Raw genomic sequence first — 18739 nt, 5'->3', positions numbered from 1 at the left:
GATTTTGATATCATCTGTGTGTTACCGTTATGTTTCCAAAGTCATTAATTGAAGTATCTCATTACTGACTAGGATCTCCTTGCTTTTTTAAGTACTCTAACAACTACTTCTGCATGATTTCAAGGATCGTCAGTCCATTGTTTTTTCTACTCACTCTGAATTAATCATCTGTCACTTTATACTTTCCTTCTCATCTATGCTTGATTTCCTTCTTATCTAAGCTTTGATAACCGTGGTTTCTTGCAGTAGGACTGTACATATTATACTAAAATCCCTTGGTTCTCTCTTTTTTTTTTATAGCGAAGTATTAAGCAATGATTTTTTTTTAATACTCATTTTGCAAAACTACAACTGTGGATATTCCCAACTTTTTATTTTCTCTGTGTCCTGAAACCGTGCTGCTAGAGAAAGTCACATGTTAGGGCTCATGATTTTTACTGGAATTCACATAAAATGAACCCTCAACAATCTGATACACTTACTATGTTTCTGTGATCAGTTATTTCTCTGCTTAATATAGCTATCAGACATGTTTCTTTCCTTTCTATCCATCAGCCAGCCTGTCTCTGTCCTCCTCTCTTCTCTTAGTATATGACCTAGCCCCTTACTTTAGTAAATAAGTAGTCACCATCAAATGGAAACATGATCTTTCTGTTACATTCTTCTCTGCTGTGCATTCCTTCTGTCCTGTTGCTCCAGAAACATGGTCCTTCTTCAAAGGCCAGCACCTCCACCAGTGCTTCAAAGCCTAGTATTTTCTGCTTCCTTAACACATTTACACAATCAGTAATCTCATGTGGGTTCAAGCTCTTTCTGTTTATCTCTTAACGTGGCTGGGTTCTTCAGTTTAAAAAACAAAAGTCTCACTGGACTCCATATCTTCCAGATACTATTTTTTATTTTGGCCCTCACAGTCAACTTTTCCAAAAGAGTTGTCTGTACTTGGTATTTCTATAACTTAACTTGTTACTCACTTCATCCCACTTCTTTCTAGCTTATTCTTACATTGAAACAGGTCTTGAGTAAATCACTGATCATCGTTGAGGCACCAAAATCAACCAGTTTGGGATTTTTTTTTTTCTTGTTCTTCTATCAGTATTTAGCACTGTTGACTATAGCCACTGTTTTGTTGTTTAATTTTAGGTGCTTGTGATATGATGTTCTTCCATTTTATTCCCCCTACATCTTTGTCCACTTCATCTCTGTCTCTTTATAGGCACATCCTTCTCTACTTGCCTGTTGAATATTGGAATTTCTTAAGGGTTAGTTCTGGGCCCTGTCTTCTCATTCTCTGTTTTCTTACTGAGTCACCTCCTTCAAACCCCTGGCTTCAGTTCCCACGTTTATCTAGATAATGCCGAGATTTTAACCTCCAAGCCAGACCTCTCCTGAGTTCCGAAATGATTTATCCACTGTGATTGTTTACCTGACACCCCCTTTCGGATGTCTCAAAGACACCTCAAACTTATCCTGTTTGAAATTGGAATAATGGTCTTCCAGTATTCTGTGTATGTAAACCATTACTTAATCAATTACAAAAGTTAGAAACCTAGGAATCACTCTACTGCAACAGACACCTAACTTAGTGGGTTTTCAAGCTTCTTTTGCTTGTATGCCTGCTAAAAGAATGTTTAAAGAATTATGTACCCCCTCACTGAAGTACGTTTTTGAGTTGACTCTCTTCTTCCTTACTGGGGGAAGGGGAACCTTGCATTGTGTTCCAGGGGAATGCATCATAAGATTAGGGGTGGTAGAAGGTTCTGGAAAACGGCAGAGGGGTATTGTGAAGAGAAGGTGAGAGGCAGGAAAGAGCTAGCTCAGAAGTTTCTTTAACCACATAACAGTGTTACCTGGTCACCATCTACCTCTTCAGCCTTGTCTGATGCCTTGTTCTCCTTTGCATTTACACGCATTCTTTCTTTCTCTCTTGCTCTTACTCTCTGTTAAGCAAAAGGTGAATTTAATAGCTGTTGAAAGTGGAAGATGTAAGGCAGTTTGATGAAGGTACTCAGTTGGTATCACCAGGAGTCTGTTTCTCATTTCTAATTCCTCTGCATTGTCTCCTTCCATGGTCAACAATATGGTTATAGCTGTTCCATCCTCACACCTGGGTCATTGGCTCTTCTCCTAGTCCCTTTATACTTTTTATTCCTTACTCTGGCTTTCTTTCATTTACTTTGTCACAGAGCCTTTGCACATGCTATTAACTCTCCAGGGAAAGCAAATCTGTCCACTTTGCCTAATGATATCCTACACATTCTTTAGCTCTCAGCTCAAGCTTGACTTTCCTCATAGGTCAACCCCCTCTTATGTATAAACTTTCATTTTCTTTTGTGGGACTTGCTACTTGTAGTTTCGTATTTGATGTCATTTGATTGATTTTTAAAATCTCCCTGAGTGTATTGTACTCTCCATAAGGCAAAGACCATGTCTATCTATTTGGCTAACCATAGTTTCTCCATTGCCTAGCATAGTACCTCTGTGTTATGTGAATATTTGTTAAATGAATGAAAGAATAATGGTGAACAGCAGTTTGACAAAGGGTTGGCTCCAGAGGAAACAAAATGTAGCTATCCTGACTACAGTTTATCATGACTGAGGAGAGAAAATTAAAACTAACTTATAACATGTCCTTTTTGTAATATTGGGTAATATGTATATGAATGCAATAAGATAGGTTATACACTTGAAGTCATTTTGAGAAATTAGACTTTTATTTATTCTTAGATATTTTACATCTTGTTTTTAAAATTACAAAGCATTTTGAGAGCATATTTGAAGTTATTCATGAGGGAAGAAATAGCAAAAATGGTAACAAGTAAGGAAGAAAAATAAAGCATTTTGTGTTATTATTGTCTATAATGTATTTCTATTCTCCATTAGAAATGGTGCTAGAATGGGAAATAAACTTAATAGGTGAAAGATTATTTTAAACATCAGGGCATAATTTTGATATTGTTCATTGCAAGAAACATTGTTATAATTCTGAATCTTTTTTTAAGATTTATTCTAGTCGAGAACTCGAAGAAACATTAAATAAAATCAGGGAAATTTTGTCAGATGATAAACATGACTGGGATCAGCGTGCCAATGCAGTAAGTTTTTGTCTTTAATTTTCTTATCTTCTTTCTTTATTGATGTTCCTTTTAAAAAACATGGAAATTCAGTAGTAGTACTATATGGTATTCACTTATAAAATAGAGAGTCTGATAGGTAACATTTCTTTCTGGAGAATATATTGATATAATATTCATTTTCTGATTTAGGATTGATTTTTATTTTGGTTTGGCTGATCAGGTGGTGCCTATCCTACACATTTGGTAGCCTCACCACATGTGCTGTTTTTGACTGGTTAGTAAAATGTGAGATTCAGAGGGCTTTAGCCTTTCTGTGGACTTATATAGTTGCTTATTAGCACTATCCTCAAGTCATATAAGGTTTACCAATAAAGCAGTTCACTTTACCTGCATGCTCAGTGTTTTCATAGCATCAATATAAATTCACAACAGGATATGCATTTATCTGGGTTTTTTTCTTCTCATGTGAATGTGATGAATATTTCTCCTGTGATTTCATTTATAAAGGTCAGATACCCTTGAGTTAAGAATATTTTATTTGGTCTAAATCCCTTAAGGAAAATATTTGATAAAATTTAAAATAATATTTGTGTTGACAATAAGCAATATATTTTTTAAATTTGTGAACTTACTGTTTACATAACCAAATTACATTTACCAAATGAGTACCTCAGAGTTTTCAAGAAGCCAGAGAAAAGGGCTGCATTTGAAGACTGTTCTGCTTTGAGAGGTCCCAATCTGGCTGATCATGAAAATCCCTCTTTTGATGAATTAAATCAAATGCAGGGCCTTTTGACAAATATGGCTTTTATGACACTATGAACAAAGGACCATTTTTGTCTTTGTTAGGAAGTCTACATATCTTAAAACATTGAAATACTGTTTTTAACAGAGAGTATTCCTCCAAATTTGTTAAATATGGCTCCTATTCTTCAATTCTGAGATGAGTCTGATACAGAAAGATTTTTTGTCACAGGTGATCTGTAGAGAAACATGACAGATTAAGTGTTATTAGTATAAAATGTGAACTTTTTACTTAAGGGTTTTTTTGGTTTTACTTAAAAACTACCCATTTGGAAACAACAGATGGTCTTTTGATTTTTTTTTATTAGAAAAATGACACAGGCTTATTGTAATAAGTGAAACAATGCAGAAAACTACAGAGAAAAAGTTAATAGTTTCCTGCCTATTAAAGAAACAAACTTTTGTTGAGGCTAAGATGGGAGGATTGCTTGAGTCCAGGAGTCTGAAGTTACAGTGAGCTATGATTGTACCACTGTGCTCCAGCCTGGGCAACAGAGTGAAACGCTGTCTCTAAAAAAAATAAAAAAACAAACTTCATTTTAGAGTATATCCTTTTCTGTGTTATATGTATTTAAACATATATGACAAGATATGCACAATTTTCCCCTACTCTTTTTGTAAACCAAAAAAAAAAAAAGAGAGAGAGATCATACTTGATACATTACTTAGTAACTTGCTTTTTTTTTTTTGGCTTAACAAATGGTGCTCATTCAGTACACCTGGTATAGATGTCAGGCACATAATGAATAGTTGCTCAGATATTTATTGAGTGCAGGTTAATATGTACATATATTCCTTAGTGTAATATATATACATGTAATGTGTGTGTGTGTGTGTGTGTGTTATAGGAATCTGATCTTTGTTTGTTTTTATACTTTAAGTTCTAGGGTACATGTGCACAACATGCAGGTTTGTTACATATGTATACATGTGCCTGTTGGTGTGCTGCACCCATTACTTGTCATTTACATTAGTTATATCTCCTAATGCTATCCCTCCCCCCTCCCCCACCCCATGACATGTAATTTTTATAATCATTTACCATTTGATGGATTTTCAGTTATTTTTTATTGTTTTGCTATTTTAACAGTGTTTCAATAAACATCCTTACACACTTTTGTAACAATGGTGCTTTTATTTTTGTAGGTTAGATTTTAAAATGTGGGTTGTTGGGTAAAGAGTTGCTGCAATTTTATTTTAGTAGATGCTGCCAAAATATTTTGAACAAAGGTATTAGTCATGTATAATCTTACAGTGTTTGAGAGCATCTGTTTTCTTTTCAATTTTAAAAAATTTTTGCCATTGTGATGGGGAGAAATGTGTCTTTGTGAATTTATCACTAGTAACTTTTAACATATTTAAATGTATTTATTTTACCCAATTTAATCACAGGTTACAATAGTCTCCCCTTATCTATGGTTTCAGTTTCCATGGCTTCAGTTACTCATGGTCAACCATGGCCAGGAAATAAGAACGTACTTTGATAGAGAGAGACCCGCATTCACATAACGTTTGTTACAATATATTGTTATAATTTTTCTATATTATTACTGTCAATCTCTTACTGTGCCTAATTTATAAATTAAACTTTATCATAGGTAAATATGTATAGAAAAAAAAGCATATATAGGGTTCAGTACTATCTGAGGTTTCAGGCATCCACTGGGGGTCTTAGTACATATCCCTTGCAGGTAAGGGGAAACTACTATATTTGTCTTTTTCTTATTTTATTGTCATTCTTTGTGTATCATCTTATACGTTGCAGGTAATTTTATCCTACCATATTGTGATTTTTATTTTGTTTTTAGTTATAATTTAGACACTTGAAAATTCTCCTCTGTTTATGATAGTTTTCCCTTCCTTATATGCCCAAGATTATATAATATTCTTTTGATTTTTTTTCTAATGTCCATAGCAGGGTTTTTTTACATTTACATCTTTATGCATCTGATTTAACTTTAAAGACATATTTTAAAATTTAGAAAACCTCGAGTTAAATGTGAAATTATATACAATAATGGTGTGATAAGTAGACTTTTAGCTTCTGAGTGTGTATGAGCACAGATGTGCACGTGTGTGTATCTCTTTATCAATGTAGTTTTATTATGTATGTCTGGTTTTCATGTGGATAACATTTGGCAATCAAATATTGAAAAAGTAATGATTTTTCTTGTCTGGTTGCTCTGGCTAGGCCTTCTAGTACTCTGTTGAATAAAAGTGTTGAAAGCAGGCATCCTTGTCTTATTCCAGACCTTAGAGGAAAGGCTTTCTGTTTTTCCCTGTTCAGTAGGATATTGGCTGTGGGTTTGTATTGTATTGTATAAACCACATGCAGGGAGAACAGTATGGAAGTTTCTTAAAAAATAATAAAAATAAAACCACAATATGATCCAGCAATCCCACTGCTGGGTATATATCCAAAAGAAAAGAAATCAATATATTGGAAAGATATCTGCACTTTCTTGTTTATTGCAGCACTATTCACAAAAATCCAGGAGATGGAATATACCTAAATGTCCATCAGTGAATAAATGGATAAAGAAAATGTGGTACATATACACATTGGAATATTATTCCACCATAAAAAGGATGAAATCCTGTGGCTTGCAACAACATGGATGGAACTGGAGGACATTATATTTAGTGAAATAAGCCAGTCACAGGAAGAAAAAGATTGCATGTTCTCACTAATATGTGGGACCTAAAAAAAAAAATTGAACTTGAGATAGAGAGTAGAATAATGGTTACCATGGACTGAGAAAGGTAGTTGGGGGTTGGGTAGGGAGAATAAAGAGGAGATGGTTGAAGGGTACAAAAATACAGTTAGAGCAAGAATAAGATCCAGTGTTAGGCAGCACAATAGGGTGACTGTAGTTAACAATAATTTATTGTATATTTCAAAATAACTAAAAGAGTGGAATTGGAATGTTCCTAACGGAAAGAACTGATTGATGTTTGAGGTGATGGATACCCCAGTTACCCTGATTTGATTGTTACACATTGTGTGCTTTTATCAAAATATCACATGTACTTCATAAAAATGTACAACTGTTATGTATTCATAATAATTAAAAATGTAAGAAATTAAAAATTCAACAGCAGGCCAGATGTAGTGGCTCACTCCTGCTGGGAGGCCAAGGTGGGTGGATCCGTTGAAGCCAGGAATTTGAGATCAGCCTGGCCAACACAGTGAAACCCCATCTCTACTAAAAATACAAAAATTATCCAGGCACGGTGGCATGTATCTGTAATCCCAGCTACTGGGAAGGCTGAGGCACAAAAACCACTCAAACCTGGGAGGTGCAAGTTGCAGTGGGGCTGCAGTGGCACCACTGCACTCCAGCCTGGGCAACAGAGCAAGACACTGTCTCAAAAAAAAAAAAAAATGTTCTACAGCAAAAATAAGTAATGCTAGAAGTTTCCAAATTTGGCACTTTTAAAAATAGGCTCCCTTAGTAGATAGTGATGGTAATGGTCACACAACATTGTGAATGCACTAAATGCCACTGAATTGTATACTTTAAAATGGTTAAAATAGTAAATTTTGTTCATTTGTATTTTACCACAATTAAAAGAAAGACTCCCTATTATCACACTGGGGATTAAGCTAAAAGACAAATGAATAAATAAATAAAATAGATTCCCTTAAAACTTTGGAATTTATATACTTATAGATTACATTTCTCTGTCGTGCTTATAACTAAATCTGTAATGTTATTTTTCAGACAGCTTTTTGTTGGCATATTTATTTACAAGATACATTTAATGCTACTAAGATGTCTGAATATAGTAATGTAATGAAACATTATATATGTTTCATTTATTAGAAAGTTTTTGTTTGAATAATGAAGTTTAGGTAGCTTCTTTTTTTTGCACTTCCACCTTTTTTGTCAATAATGAAAATTCTTTATTTCAGCTGAAGAAAATTCGATCACTGCTTGTTGCTGGAGCTGCACAGTATGATTGCTTTTTTCAACATTTACGATTGTTGGATGGAGCACTTAAACTTTCAGCTAAGGATCTTAGATCCCAGGTGGTTAGAGAAGCTTGTATTACTGTAGCGTAAGTATATTCCTTTTATGATAAGTGTTTTTTATGAATGAATTTAGTATTCACTGATTCATTGCTCATTAAGTCAAGCAGTAGCAAGATAGCTAAAAAAGTATATGATCCAAAAATCATTTTTATTATACATAAGGATTCAATCTGTATGATTTTAAAAAAATTCCTTAACAGCTCTTTATACCAACATTTTAAGGTTGGTATACAGATATTTAAAATATCTAAAGCCTACTGGTGGATTTTTTATCATTAATTCTTCAAGTATAAGATGAAAATGAATGGGTCTGGAAACTGGCTGTATTCACTTTTCTCACTACTAATTTGGGTATTAAACACTCAATTTCTGATATTTTAGCAATTATTCTGGCATTACAACATGCATCATTAACTTAGCAAAACCTAAACTTTAAGTTTGTAGTCTTCCACAATACAAGGATGGTAGAACTTCTATTTATTACTATTTCTGACCTAAGCAGTGTTGTTGCATATGCATTCCTTTGAAGATAGGGAACAAAAAGTGCCCACTAGCAATATTTCTAATCAGGATTGTATTAGATATTCTAGTCAGAAATGAAGAAAAAAAAGGCAATATAAGGATTGCAAGAAAAGGAACAAAACTGCCATTATTAACAGATGATATAACTATCCATGCAGAAAACTACAAGAGAATCTACAGATAAATTATTATAATAAAGGGACTTTGGCAAAGTTGCAAGATACAAGTCCCAGTATACCAAAATGACCCAAATATCTCCAACTAGCAAAGAAAACCCAAATTAATACAAAAACCCATAAAATGTAACCATGAAAAATACACTTAAAACATGACTAGCTCTCTTGCAGAAAATTGGACAATATATGTAAAACATCTGTTTCCACATAATAGACAGCAGACAGGGTAGGAGTGGATTTCTTAAAAGATGCAAGTATGAGTTTTGTCCTGGAGGCACTATGGGGAAGGAAGGGGGAACCTAAGCAGAGCAAGGCAGTCTCACTGAGATGAGGAAACAGAGACTAGAGTTTCAGAGGCTGAAGTGGTCACAATTGGCAGTGCAGAATACTGGAGAGAAGAGGGGAGATTCACACACACACACACACACACACACACACACACACACACACACACACAAAGAGCTACAGAGATCATAATATGGGAATCCATGAGTCTAGATGTATACTAACCTGCCCATGTAAAAGGTACAACTCTCTGAGGAAGGAAGGGAACGAATGCCTGGGAGCTGTAAGATAAACAATTCCCAGAGCTCATATAGGGATAGGAGAGGTTTAAGATCTGACCAACCAGAATGGAAAAACCTTGGTGAACACCAAAGGCAGTCAGTAGAAACCCCAGAAAGGCCATTGCATAGGAATAGTACTAAACCAGCTCCAAAGTAAGGCAACTCTTGACTCTGCCTCTCCCAACAAGCTTATAAAGATCAAGCTGATTCTCAAGTACATTACCTGCCTACCAAAGTAAAACTCATGCTCTTTAAAGGAAGACAACATCCAAACATATCCACACCTCCCTGCTTTTCATTTGAGGTTCCTTTTTGCCTGTGAGTTCAGACATTGGAAAACTAATATTATAACAGTGCATAGGTCGGAATCTGAGCTCTTTGAATCAAGAACCTGAATTATTGGAGCTAACTCTATCCCAACCATGTTTTCAGTAAGATACAAATATATAAAAATTAACCAGTATTGCAAGCATTGTCAGCACTTTGAGTAGTTACAATATCCCTCCTAGTTTAACTAAAATCATACAATGAAAGGCTGGTTTAGTTGTTTAAGTACACAATTGGAAAGAGAAGTCAGATGTCCTAAAGATCACCCAATAAGATATGGTAGAGTTGTATTTTTGACTGCGGATTTGGAAATCCTACTCCAAAAAAGTGAGGGAGTATTTATGACTAAAAAAGGCGTGATACTATTAATAGAAATAAAGAATATCTTGAGGAGCATTGATTTGAGTAAGATTTTGAACTTGTTTGTAAAAATATGCTGAATTTAAGATTGATAATGGACCATCAAAATGGAAATAACTCATGGATCAAGACCAAAGGTCAGAACCATCAGAGCTGATTATTTCACCTGATGTGTCCTCAGTTAATAATTAAATTCTGAAATCAAATGGCTTCTCCAAGTGCTAATTGCAAAGAGATGAGGAAAATGCCAGATTTCAACTTTGGACTAGCCAGTTAAAGATGGGGAAAAGAAGGAAATATGTAGTATCTAGGTTTCCCTTTCTTTCTTCTGTTTTTCTGCCATTACAACTGATTAAAATACAAATTCCTAAGTTAATTGAGTAAAAGAGTATTTTAAAATTATATGGTTCTATCTATATTTAATGTTAAACTATTAAAAAATACTTTTTGTCTTCCTTTGTAGCCACCTTTCAACAGTTTTGGGAAACAAGTTTGATCATGGCGCTGAAGCCATTGTACCTACACTTTTTAATCTCGTCCCCAATAGTGCAAAAGTCATGGCAACTTCTGGATGTGCAGCAATCAGATTTATCATTCGGGTAGGTTTGCTCTCTCGTTTTCTACTGCTGCCTCCTCCCCCCACTTTTGTTTCTTCTTCCTCCCCCTTTTTCTCTCCTTTCCCCACCCCACCCCTCTCTCTCAATGTAAGTCATGGAGTTTCTTTTTGAACCCCAAAAGCAAATCATTTTTGAATTATTTTTCTGATAGTGAAAGCCACAGATGGTCATTATAGAACTAGAGGATTGCAAAGTAAACATGTTTGTATATGGAATAAAATACATACATACATGTACATATGAGTACATATATGTATCTACAGTTACGTGTGTGTATAATCACAAATGTTACAGAAAATAATAAAAGACAGGCAAATTTTTAATGTAGTTATGTGCCACCTCACAAAGTTTCAGTCATTGGTGGGCTGCATATACAACAGTGGTCCCATAAGATTATAATATTATATTTTTACTGTACCTTTACTACTTTACTACTTTTGGATATGTTCCGATACACAATACTTACTATTGTGTTACTCTATCCTAGAGTGTTCAGTACGGTAATATTTAGTACAGTATTCAGTACAGTAATTCAGCTACAGGTTCGTAGCCTAGGAGCAATAGGCCTTAACATATAGCCTAGGTGTGGAGTAGGCTATACCATGTAGGTTTATGCAAGTACACTCTATGATGTTCATACTATGATGAAATCACCTAATGGATTTCTCAGAACGTATCCCCATCATTAAGTGAGGTATGTCTGTATTTCTCTTCACTCATATCTTGAGGAAGTCTGAAAGAACAGAGTTGAAAAAACAAATCTCTCCCTTTGAATTCTATTCCTTTGTTAGTAATCACTTTAGCAATTTAATGTGTACTTTTCCAAACTTCTATTCTGTGCCTATACAAATGTATTTGCTACACATATAGAACATGTAAGTATACATAGTATATTCTTTAACTTCTTTTTTTTTATTTTTTATTTATTTGTTTATTTTGAGATAGAGTCTCACTCTGTCACCCAGGCAGGAGTGCAGTGGTACGATCTCAGCTCACTGCAACCTCTGCCACCCGGGTTCCAGCTATTTTCCCGCCTCAGCCTCCCAAGTAGCGGGGACTACAGGCACCCACCACCATGCCTGGCTAATTTTTTTGTATTTTTAGTAGAGACAGGGTTTCACCATGTTGGCCCAGGCTGGTCTCAAACCCCTGGCTTCAAATGATGTGCCTGCCTCAGCCTCCCAAAGTGTTGGGATTACAGGCGTGAGCCATCATGCCCAGCCTAGCTTCTTTTTAAACTTCATGTACTTGGGCAACATCCCTTATCCATATGTGTAATTCTTTTTAATGTCTAAATTAGTCTTCTCTTAAGGATATAGCATCAAATGATCCTCACCAGGCCGGGCGCGGCAGCTCACACCTGTAATCCCAGCACTTTGGGATGCCAAGGCAGGCGGATCAGCTGAGGTCAGTAGTTCGAGACCAGCCCAACCAACATGAAGAAACCCAGTCTCTACTAAAAATACAAAATTAGCCAGGCATGGTGGCGCATGCCTGTAATCCCAGCTGCTCGGGAAGCTGAGGCGGGAGAATCACTTGAATCCGGGAGGCAGAGGTTGTTGTGAGCCGAGATTGCACCGTTGCACTCCAGCCTGGGCAACAAGAGTGAAACTCCATCTCAAAAAATATATATAATAATAATAATAATAATAATAATTATCCTCACCATTCTTATTCCTGCAGTCTTCTTCCTGGAGTCCTTTTTCTCCATTCCTTTGCCAATATTGTCTTTTATCAGTATCTTTGGCATTTTATAATTTAATAACCATTATTTCATATTCTACTTTGCATTTCCTGCATTATTAGGGATGTTAGCTATTTTTTTCCTTCTATAATTCTTCTATGGATTGTCAGTTTATACTCTGCATTTTTTCTCACTTCTGAGATCTTTTTATATATCAAGGATATTAATTCTGTGTTGCATATGTTGTGGTATTTTCTGCAGTCTGACATTGCTTCAAATATTGTATAAGCTCTTTTGTTATATATCAGAATTTTAAATTTTTATGTATTGAGACTTGTTCATTTTGTGGGTTTTGTTATAGTTAAAACAACTTTCCCAATTTCACAGTTACACAAAAATATTCAATCATTTAGAACTTCTGTCATTTTTTTCTTAGGTTTAGATCTAACTGGATTTAATTTTTGTGTGAAATATAGATTTCTAACTTCATATTTCCCCCAATACAAAGCCAATTGAGCCAGTAGCGTGTGGTGAATTACAATGTAGCCTTTTTTTGAAATGGTGTTGTTTTCATGTAATAAATTTTCATAAATATGTAAGTCTGTTTCTTAAATGTGTTTTCAGTTTCCTTGATCAGTTTGTCCTTTCCTGTTAAAAAAAAGTAAGTTTATTCCTAATATTACTTTCCCGGGAAGTGTTCTTTTTCACTATTTTCATATTTTAAATTAAATGCTAATTTTCGTATTTTATATTAAATGCTAATTTAAAATACGAAAATGGTCCTTTTTTCCCATTTCAGGCTTTTTTTTTTTTAAGATTGTAGACAACCTTAATCCAGAACCTTTGTAACAATGTTAGAAAATATAGAGGCTGGGCATGGTGGCTTACGTGTGTAATCTAGCACTTTGGGAGGCTGAGGCAGGTGGATCACAGGAGTCAAGACCAGCCAGGCCAATATGGTGAAACCCCATCTCTACTAAAAATACAAAAAAATTAGCTGGGCGTGATGGTGCATGCCTGTAATCCCAGCTACTCTGGAGGCTGAGGCAGGAGTATTGCTTGAACTTGGGAGGGGGAGGTTGCAGTGAGCCGAGATTACGCCACTGCACTCCAGCCTGGGCGACAGAGCGAGACTGTCCCAAAAAAAAAAAAAAAAAAGGAAGTATAGTGGGAATTATTGAGATCTTTGTTTTATCCTTGAATTGGGTGGGATCATATTTAACGTTAATTAAATATGATTTTTAATGTGTTTCTATGGATATAGTATATTAGATTATGGAAATTTCCTGCTGTTCACATTTTGCTAAAGTTTGATCAGGAATAGATGTTGAATTTTATCAGATGGCCCTTTAATATCTTTAGAAATGATTATCTTTGTTTTTTCATTTATTCATTATACATTCAGGAACTAAATTCTGCTTGGCCATTGTACATTAAGATACTGCTAGATTCGGTTGGCTAAGTTTAGTAAGATTTTGGCATTCATTTAAATGAATAAGTATTTTGTGAATTTTTTTTCCTGTTTTACATATTTTGTTAATATATTGTTCTGCTATTAGGGTTTAATGACCTTTAAGATTATATAATAACATTTCCATTGTTTTAGGCTCTGGGCATCTTGAATCTTTTATTTTGAAATGTTGGCGATCCTCTCGCCTCAGCCTCCCAAGAAGCTGGGATTACAAGTGTGAGCTCCTGCACCCAGCTGACTTTTTCTTTTTAGAATGTTATACATTCTTTTATATATACTTGGCAGAGGCATTATTTTGGGTTCTTTATAATTCAGTTTATAGTTTTATTGATTGTAGTGAGATTATTTAATTTTTCTAATTCTTTAGTTTCTATTTTTTTTTCAACTTTTAGCTCATTTTATTTTTCTAGATTTTTGTGGTATATCTTTAGACAATTTGCACTGCTTTTTCTTTATTATTATAAGGCTTTGGGTTTTCTTCTGAGTTTGGCTTTGGCAGCATCTCAGTGATTTAAATTTACCACATTTTATTTATGTTTTCAATCATTTGTAATTTCCATTTCAACTTCTTTGAATTACATAATAATATTTTCATTTTCAGATGGTGCTTTTGTTCTTATTGTCATTATTTTTTAGTTTCATGACATTCTGATCAGGGAATTTGGTTGTATGATTTATTCTTTAGTGAATGTCTTGAAATTTTATTTGTGTTCTAGTATGTCATCACTTTATATAGGTAGTCGGTTATCATTTACAAATGTAGAATTCTTTGGCATAGAATTGAGTACTTTGTTCATCACTAAATCTAGCTTATGTTTTATTTACGTTATTCAAGTTCTTTATGGTCTCTTTTTTTTTAAAATCTACTTTATCTGGTAAATTCTGGTTCTAATTTTGTCAATTTCATTTTTCTGACAGTTCTTGATATATGTACTTTATGTATGGTCAAGGTTTTTTTACTATTATCATCTTGAAATAGTATTTTTTTCTTATATTTTGTTTCCTGTTCATTGTGCTGCTTTTCTTTCCTTTTTTTTTTTTGTAATTTAGAAGTTCCTTATTGTCAAGAATAAAACCTTTGTTATGCTCCTCTCTGCCTTTTAAAAAGTATACATTTTATTTCATTCATGTCATTTTTTCCCTTACCCATTGAATTAAATTTAACAAAGATATTTTCATTTTCAGCAACTGTAATTAACTGTAGTTTTTTACTGCTTTTATTTCTGACCCATTTATTGGTATACTGTCACTTCCCTTTTTTTAATTGATTCTGGGTCATTCTTGTTTGGCTTTAGTGTTTTCTCACTTTTCATATATATTTTTATCTTTGTATAATTTGGTTTGGCTTTTCCTTGCCAATTCAGAATATGGGGACTAAAAATTTGACCGTTGAACTTCAGGTTCACTTTCCTTTTCTTTCACAAATTTTGTTGTTGTTGTTATGGAGTCTCGCTCTGTCACTCCAGTGGCGCCATCTCCACCCACTGCAACCTCTACCTCCCAGGTTCAAGCTATTCTTCTGCCTCAGCCTCCCAAGTAGCTGGGCTTTCAGGCACCTGCCACCACGCCTGGCTAATTTTTGTATTTTTAGTAGAGGCGAAGTTTCACTATGTTGGTCAGGCTGCTCTCGAACTCCTGACCTGCTGGCTCACTCCTGTAATCCCAGCACTTTGGGAAAGTGAGGCAATCCGCCTGCCTTGGCCTTCCAAAGTGTTAGGATTACAGGCGTGAGCCACCATGCCCGGCCCGTTTTCTTAACTTTTTATCGTTGCCTCTAAAAATGAGACTATTTGATTATTTTATAGCAAAACAACCACCACCACTACCAAGCAACCTTTAGGAAGTTTTATAAGAAGTCCCTTTGTGTGAAGATTTTCCCCACAGCAGGTCTAGGAGTCAATTGTCTTTCACTAATACTATTCTTATACAGTGGACAAGGATTTTTGACAGAAATTGGTTATCTTAAATTTATGTTAATTTTCATGGATCTTTTCTTTATTTAGTACTTCTGTCTTATTGGCTCAGATCTTTTCCTGCTGTTACTTTTGTTACACAAATTCTGAAATCCTCGATGTCACTTATCATTTTTTGAATAACTTCTTGTCTCTGTCTTAACAGCTGTATGTAAGGAAAAATTCCTTTAAATTCTACTTATTTGAAAATACCCATTTTGTGATTCTCAGGCTTTACTCTTTATACTTTGTTTTCAAATTGCTCATTTTTCACGTTATTATACTAGCCTATCATCTCACCAATAATGCAATAATTTTTAAATATTACCCCTGTTTTTCTTTGCTTTGTTTATTTCCTAAGAGTCTACTTCCTTAGATTGCTGTACTTAATTTCTAATTCTCTTTTTAATTTTAGGAAGCTTTTTTTCCCCTGTTGTCAACTTATATTAATAAAGTGTAAATTGTTCTGACTTAGTGTTTGATTGAATGCTTCATCTGTAATTGATGTAAATTTTTACTTTCCTTTGGTACAGCTCCCCCTGAGTATGATGTAGCAATGGTTAGGTTAGTTTATCTCTCCATCCTTGCCACTGTCATGGATGTGATTAACCCAGCATTAGGATTTTGGAGAAGTTAGAAGAAAAAGAGAGAAGTGTGGTAGGTAAGACCTCCTTTATAGTTGTTGTAGCTAGGGGATCTCCATGGGTTTTACCTCCGTAGTAATGTTTGAGAAGTGGGCTCTTGTGAATGCTGTAGGGAGCAGGTCCACAGAGTCCTTTCATGCTGAATTAAACAGTTGACTAACAGGCATGTCAGCACACTTTCTTGCATTATTCTCATCTTCAACAGCTTCAAGTCTATAGATCGTTTCTCTGTAGTGGCTGAAAAAAAGGTTTTTCCTTTATTTTGGTTGAGTTAGCTGTGGCAAACACTGATGTGCCATATGCACTTTCCTTCAATGAAAGACTTGTTTCCCCAATGCTAGGAGAACTGTTAGTAGACAGCCTTCTGTTGCCAGTCTCTTAAAGGATTATTTCAGCTAGAGAGCTGCCTTTCCCAAGGTGTTGCCCCTTCCCAGTATTGCCCATATCCAATAACTGATTGATGTGGAAGTATAAAGGTTTGGCCATCTTGGACCAATTCAAGAGTATTCTCAGGGACTATTTCAGTTTAGAGCTTCGTAATGGTTTTGGGCAAAGATAGCCTTGGGCTGTATCACAGTTCAATTTCTTCCTCTGCCTGCTCCACTCCTGCTTCCTTCATCTCACATTCACAGATGGTAACCCCAAGGGCATTTACAAAAAATTAATATGTAATGTACATATTTTGGGGGTACATGTGATATTTTAATGCATTCACATGTGTCAGTGTCAAATTAGGGTAATAGGGAATTAATCACCTTAAATATTTATCTTCATGCTAGGAACATTCTAATTATTCTCTTTTAGCTATTTTGAAATGTACAATAGATTGTTGTTAACCATAGTCAACCTACTGAACTATCGAACACTAGATCTTATTGTTCTAACTCTATACCTATTAATCAACCCCTTTTCACTCCCTCCTCCCCCATCCTTCCTAGCCTCTGATCATGACTAACCTATTCTCTATCTTCATGAGATCCACTTTTGTTTATCTCCCACATGAGTGAGAACATGTGATATTTGTCTTTCAAGGGCACTTCCTAATACATATCCTGCATGCTAAACTCCATCTCATAGCCTGCTTCCTAGATAACCCAGCCTGTACCATTAGCTCAGAAGGAATACAGGAGATTTAAGGAATTAAATATGTATGCTTATGTTAATGTCTATTATGAACTTTTTAGTGTTTGCTTCCCTAAAGAAGGGCATAAGAATTACTAATGGAAATCAGAAGATTATGTCTTTATGGAACTTCTACTTGAATTCTAGAGAGATACGATTCAGCCAGAATGAAGTGAAAGTTCTATTAAGACCACCATTTCAAAGTGCATTCCCAATAGTTAAGGAAATAGATTCACTCGACTACCTGCTTTGATGACATTGCAATTATGATTTTTTACCAGCAGTAGCCATGGTACTTCAGAAAATGTGGCCAGTACATGCCCAGTCCCTCTTAGGGCTCCCTCTCCCCCAAAACTATATTGTCTTAACAGTTCTTTGCAGTTAAACGGTTAACTTTTCTTTGTTAGATCATATTATATCCATACCTGTCCTTTTGAAACTGTATCATCATTACATTACATTAATTCGGGAAAACTTTTCAAGACTGGTCTTAATTTCTTTCAAATCTAATATCTGGTCTTTTTGTCCTCTTGTAACATAACTAAATACTTGAATGTAAGGCAAATAGAAGAAAGGACCACATGAAGTGTGTAGTATTTTCAACCTTTTCTAAAACATCTTTTTCAGCATACTCATGTACCCAGACTTATACCTTTAATAACAAGCAATTGCACATCAAAATCAGTTCCCGTGAGGAGGTAAGTTTAATTTTTTGTTGTTGTTGTTGTTAGTATAGCTCTGATACTGCATTGTTTACTTATTTGTCTGCTGCAAGAATTGGTCATTAATTTCTTGCCTTCCAGAAAACCATAAAAAAGTGTTTTGTTTTTTTTTTTAATCATATCTCATGTAAGGGAAAAGGGATGAAGTGATTATTATGACCACCCACTTTTCTTAGTTTTATCGTATTAAGCTTTGGTTTATTTGGGCTGCTGGTTGCCTTGGTTTTCAGAGAACAAGGAGTACAGAGTCAGGTCTGGGCTTGAGTCCTACAACTGCCATTGACTATTCTACCTTAGGCAATTGTTTAACTGCTCTGAACCTTAGTCCCTGCATAGGTTAGTAGAGCTAATAATATCAACCCCGTAGAACATAAGGATTAAATGAAATACACATTAGTAGAATGTAGCCTGGTGTTTGGAACGGAGTATATAGCCCTATCAGGTCTTTCAGTTAGTGTCTGCCTCTGTCTCTGGTTTCTACAATTCTTAACATCACACCTGTAAACCTGAATAACAAGAGAGTTTCTCTGAAAGAAAATGATATTAGTATTTATGCAGGAATGAGGATTACAGTGGTATTTTGCATACGATAGTAAACTATGCGTATTCAGGGAGGTAAAGGAAAACAAAGGTTTTTAAAGGAAAAATGAGGTAGATTA

At 35.0% G+C, this 18739-nt stretch overlaps 1 protein-coding gene across 50 annotated transcripts in view; it reads left to right on the top strand.

The window, feature by feature from the left end:
* The window catches only part of CLASP2 (cytoplasmic linker associated protein 2), a 221943-nt gene that overhangs the window by 87950 nt on the left and 115254 nt on the right, over positions 1–18739 (top strand). For all 50 annotated transcript variants that reach the window (XM_063602234.1, XM_055109628.2, XM_034956067.4 and 47 more), the window contains 4 exons: positions 3003–3095; positions 7798–7943; positions 10332–10467; positions 17986–18056. In XM_063602234.1, coding sequence (XP_063458304.1) covers positions 3003–3095; positions 7798–7943; positions 10332–10467; positions 17986–18056 — 446 coding nt within the window. The remainder of the gene's footprint in view (positions 1–3002; positions 3096–7797; positions 7944–10331; positions 10468–17985; positions 18057–18739) is intronic.

The sequence above is a fragment of the Pan paniscus genome, chromosome 2 (genome assembly GCF_029289425.2).
Source record: "Pan paniscus chromosome 2, NHGRI_mPanPan1-v2.0_pri, whole genome shotgun sequence".
NCBI classification, from domain to species: domain Eukaryota; kingdom Metazoa; phylum Chordata; class Mammalia; order Primates; family Hominidae; genus Pan; species Pan paniscus.
This window is presented reverse-complemented; position numbering and strand designations above follow the sequence as displayed.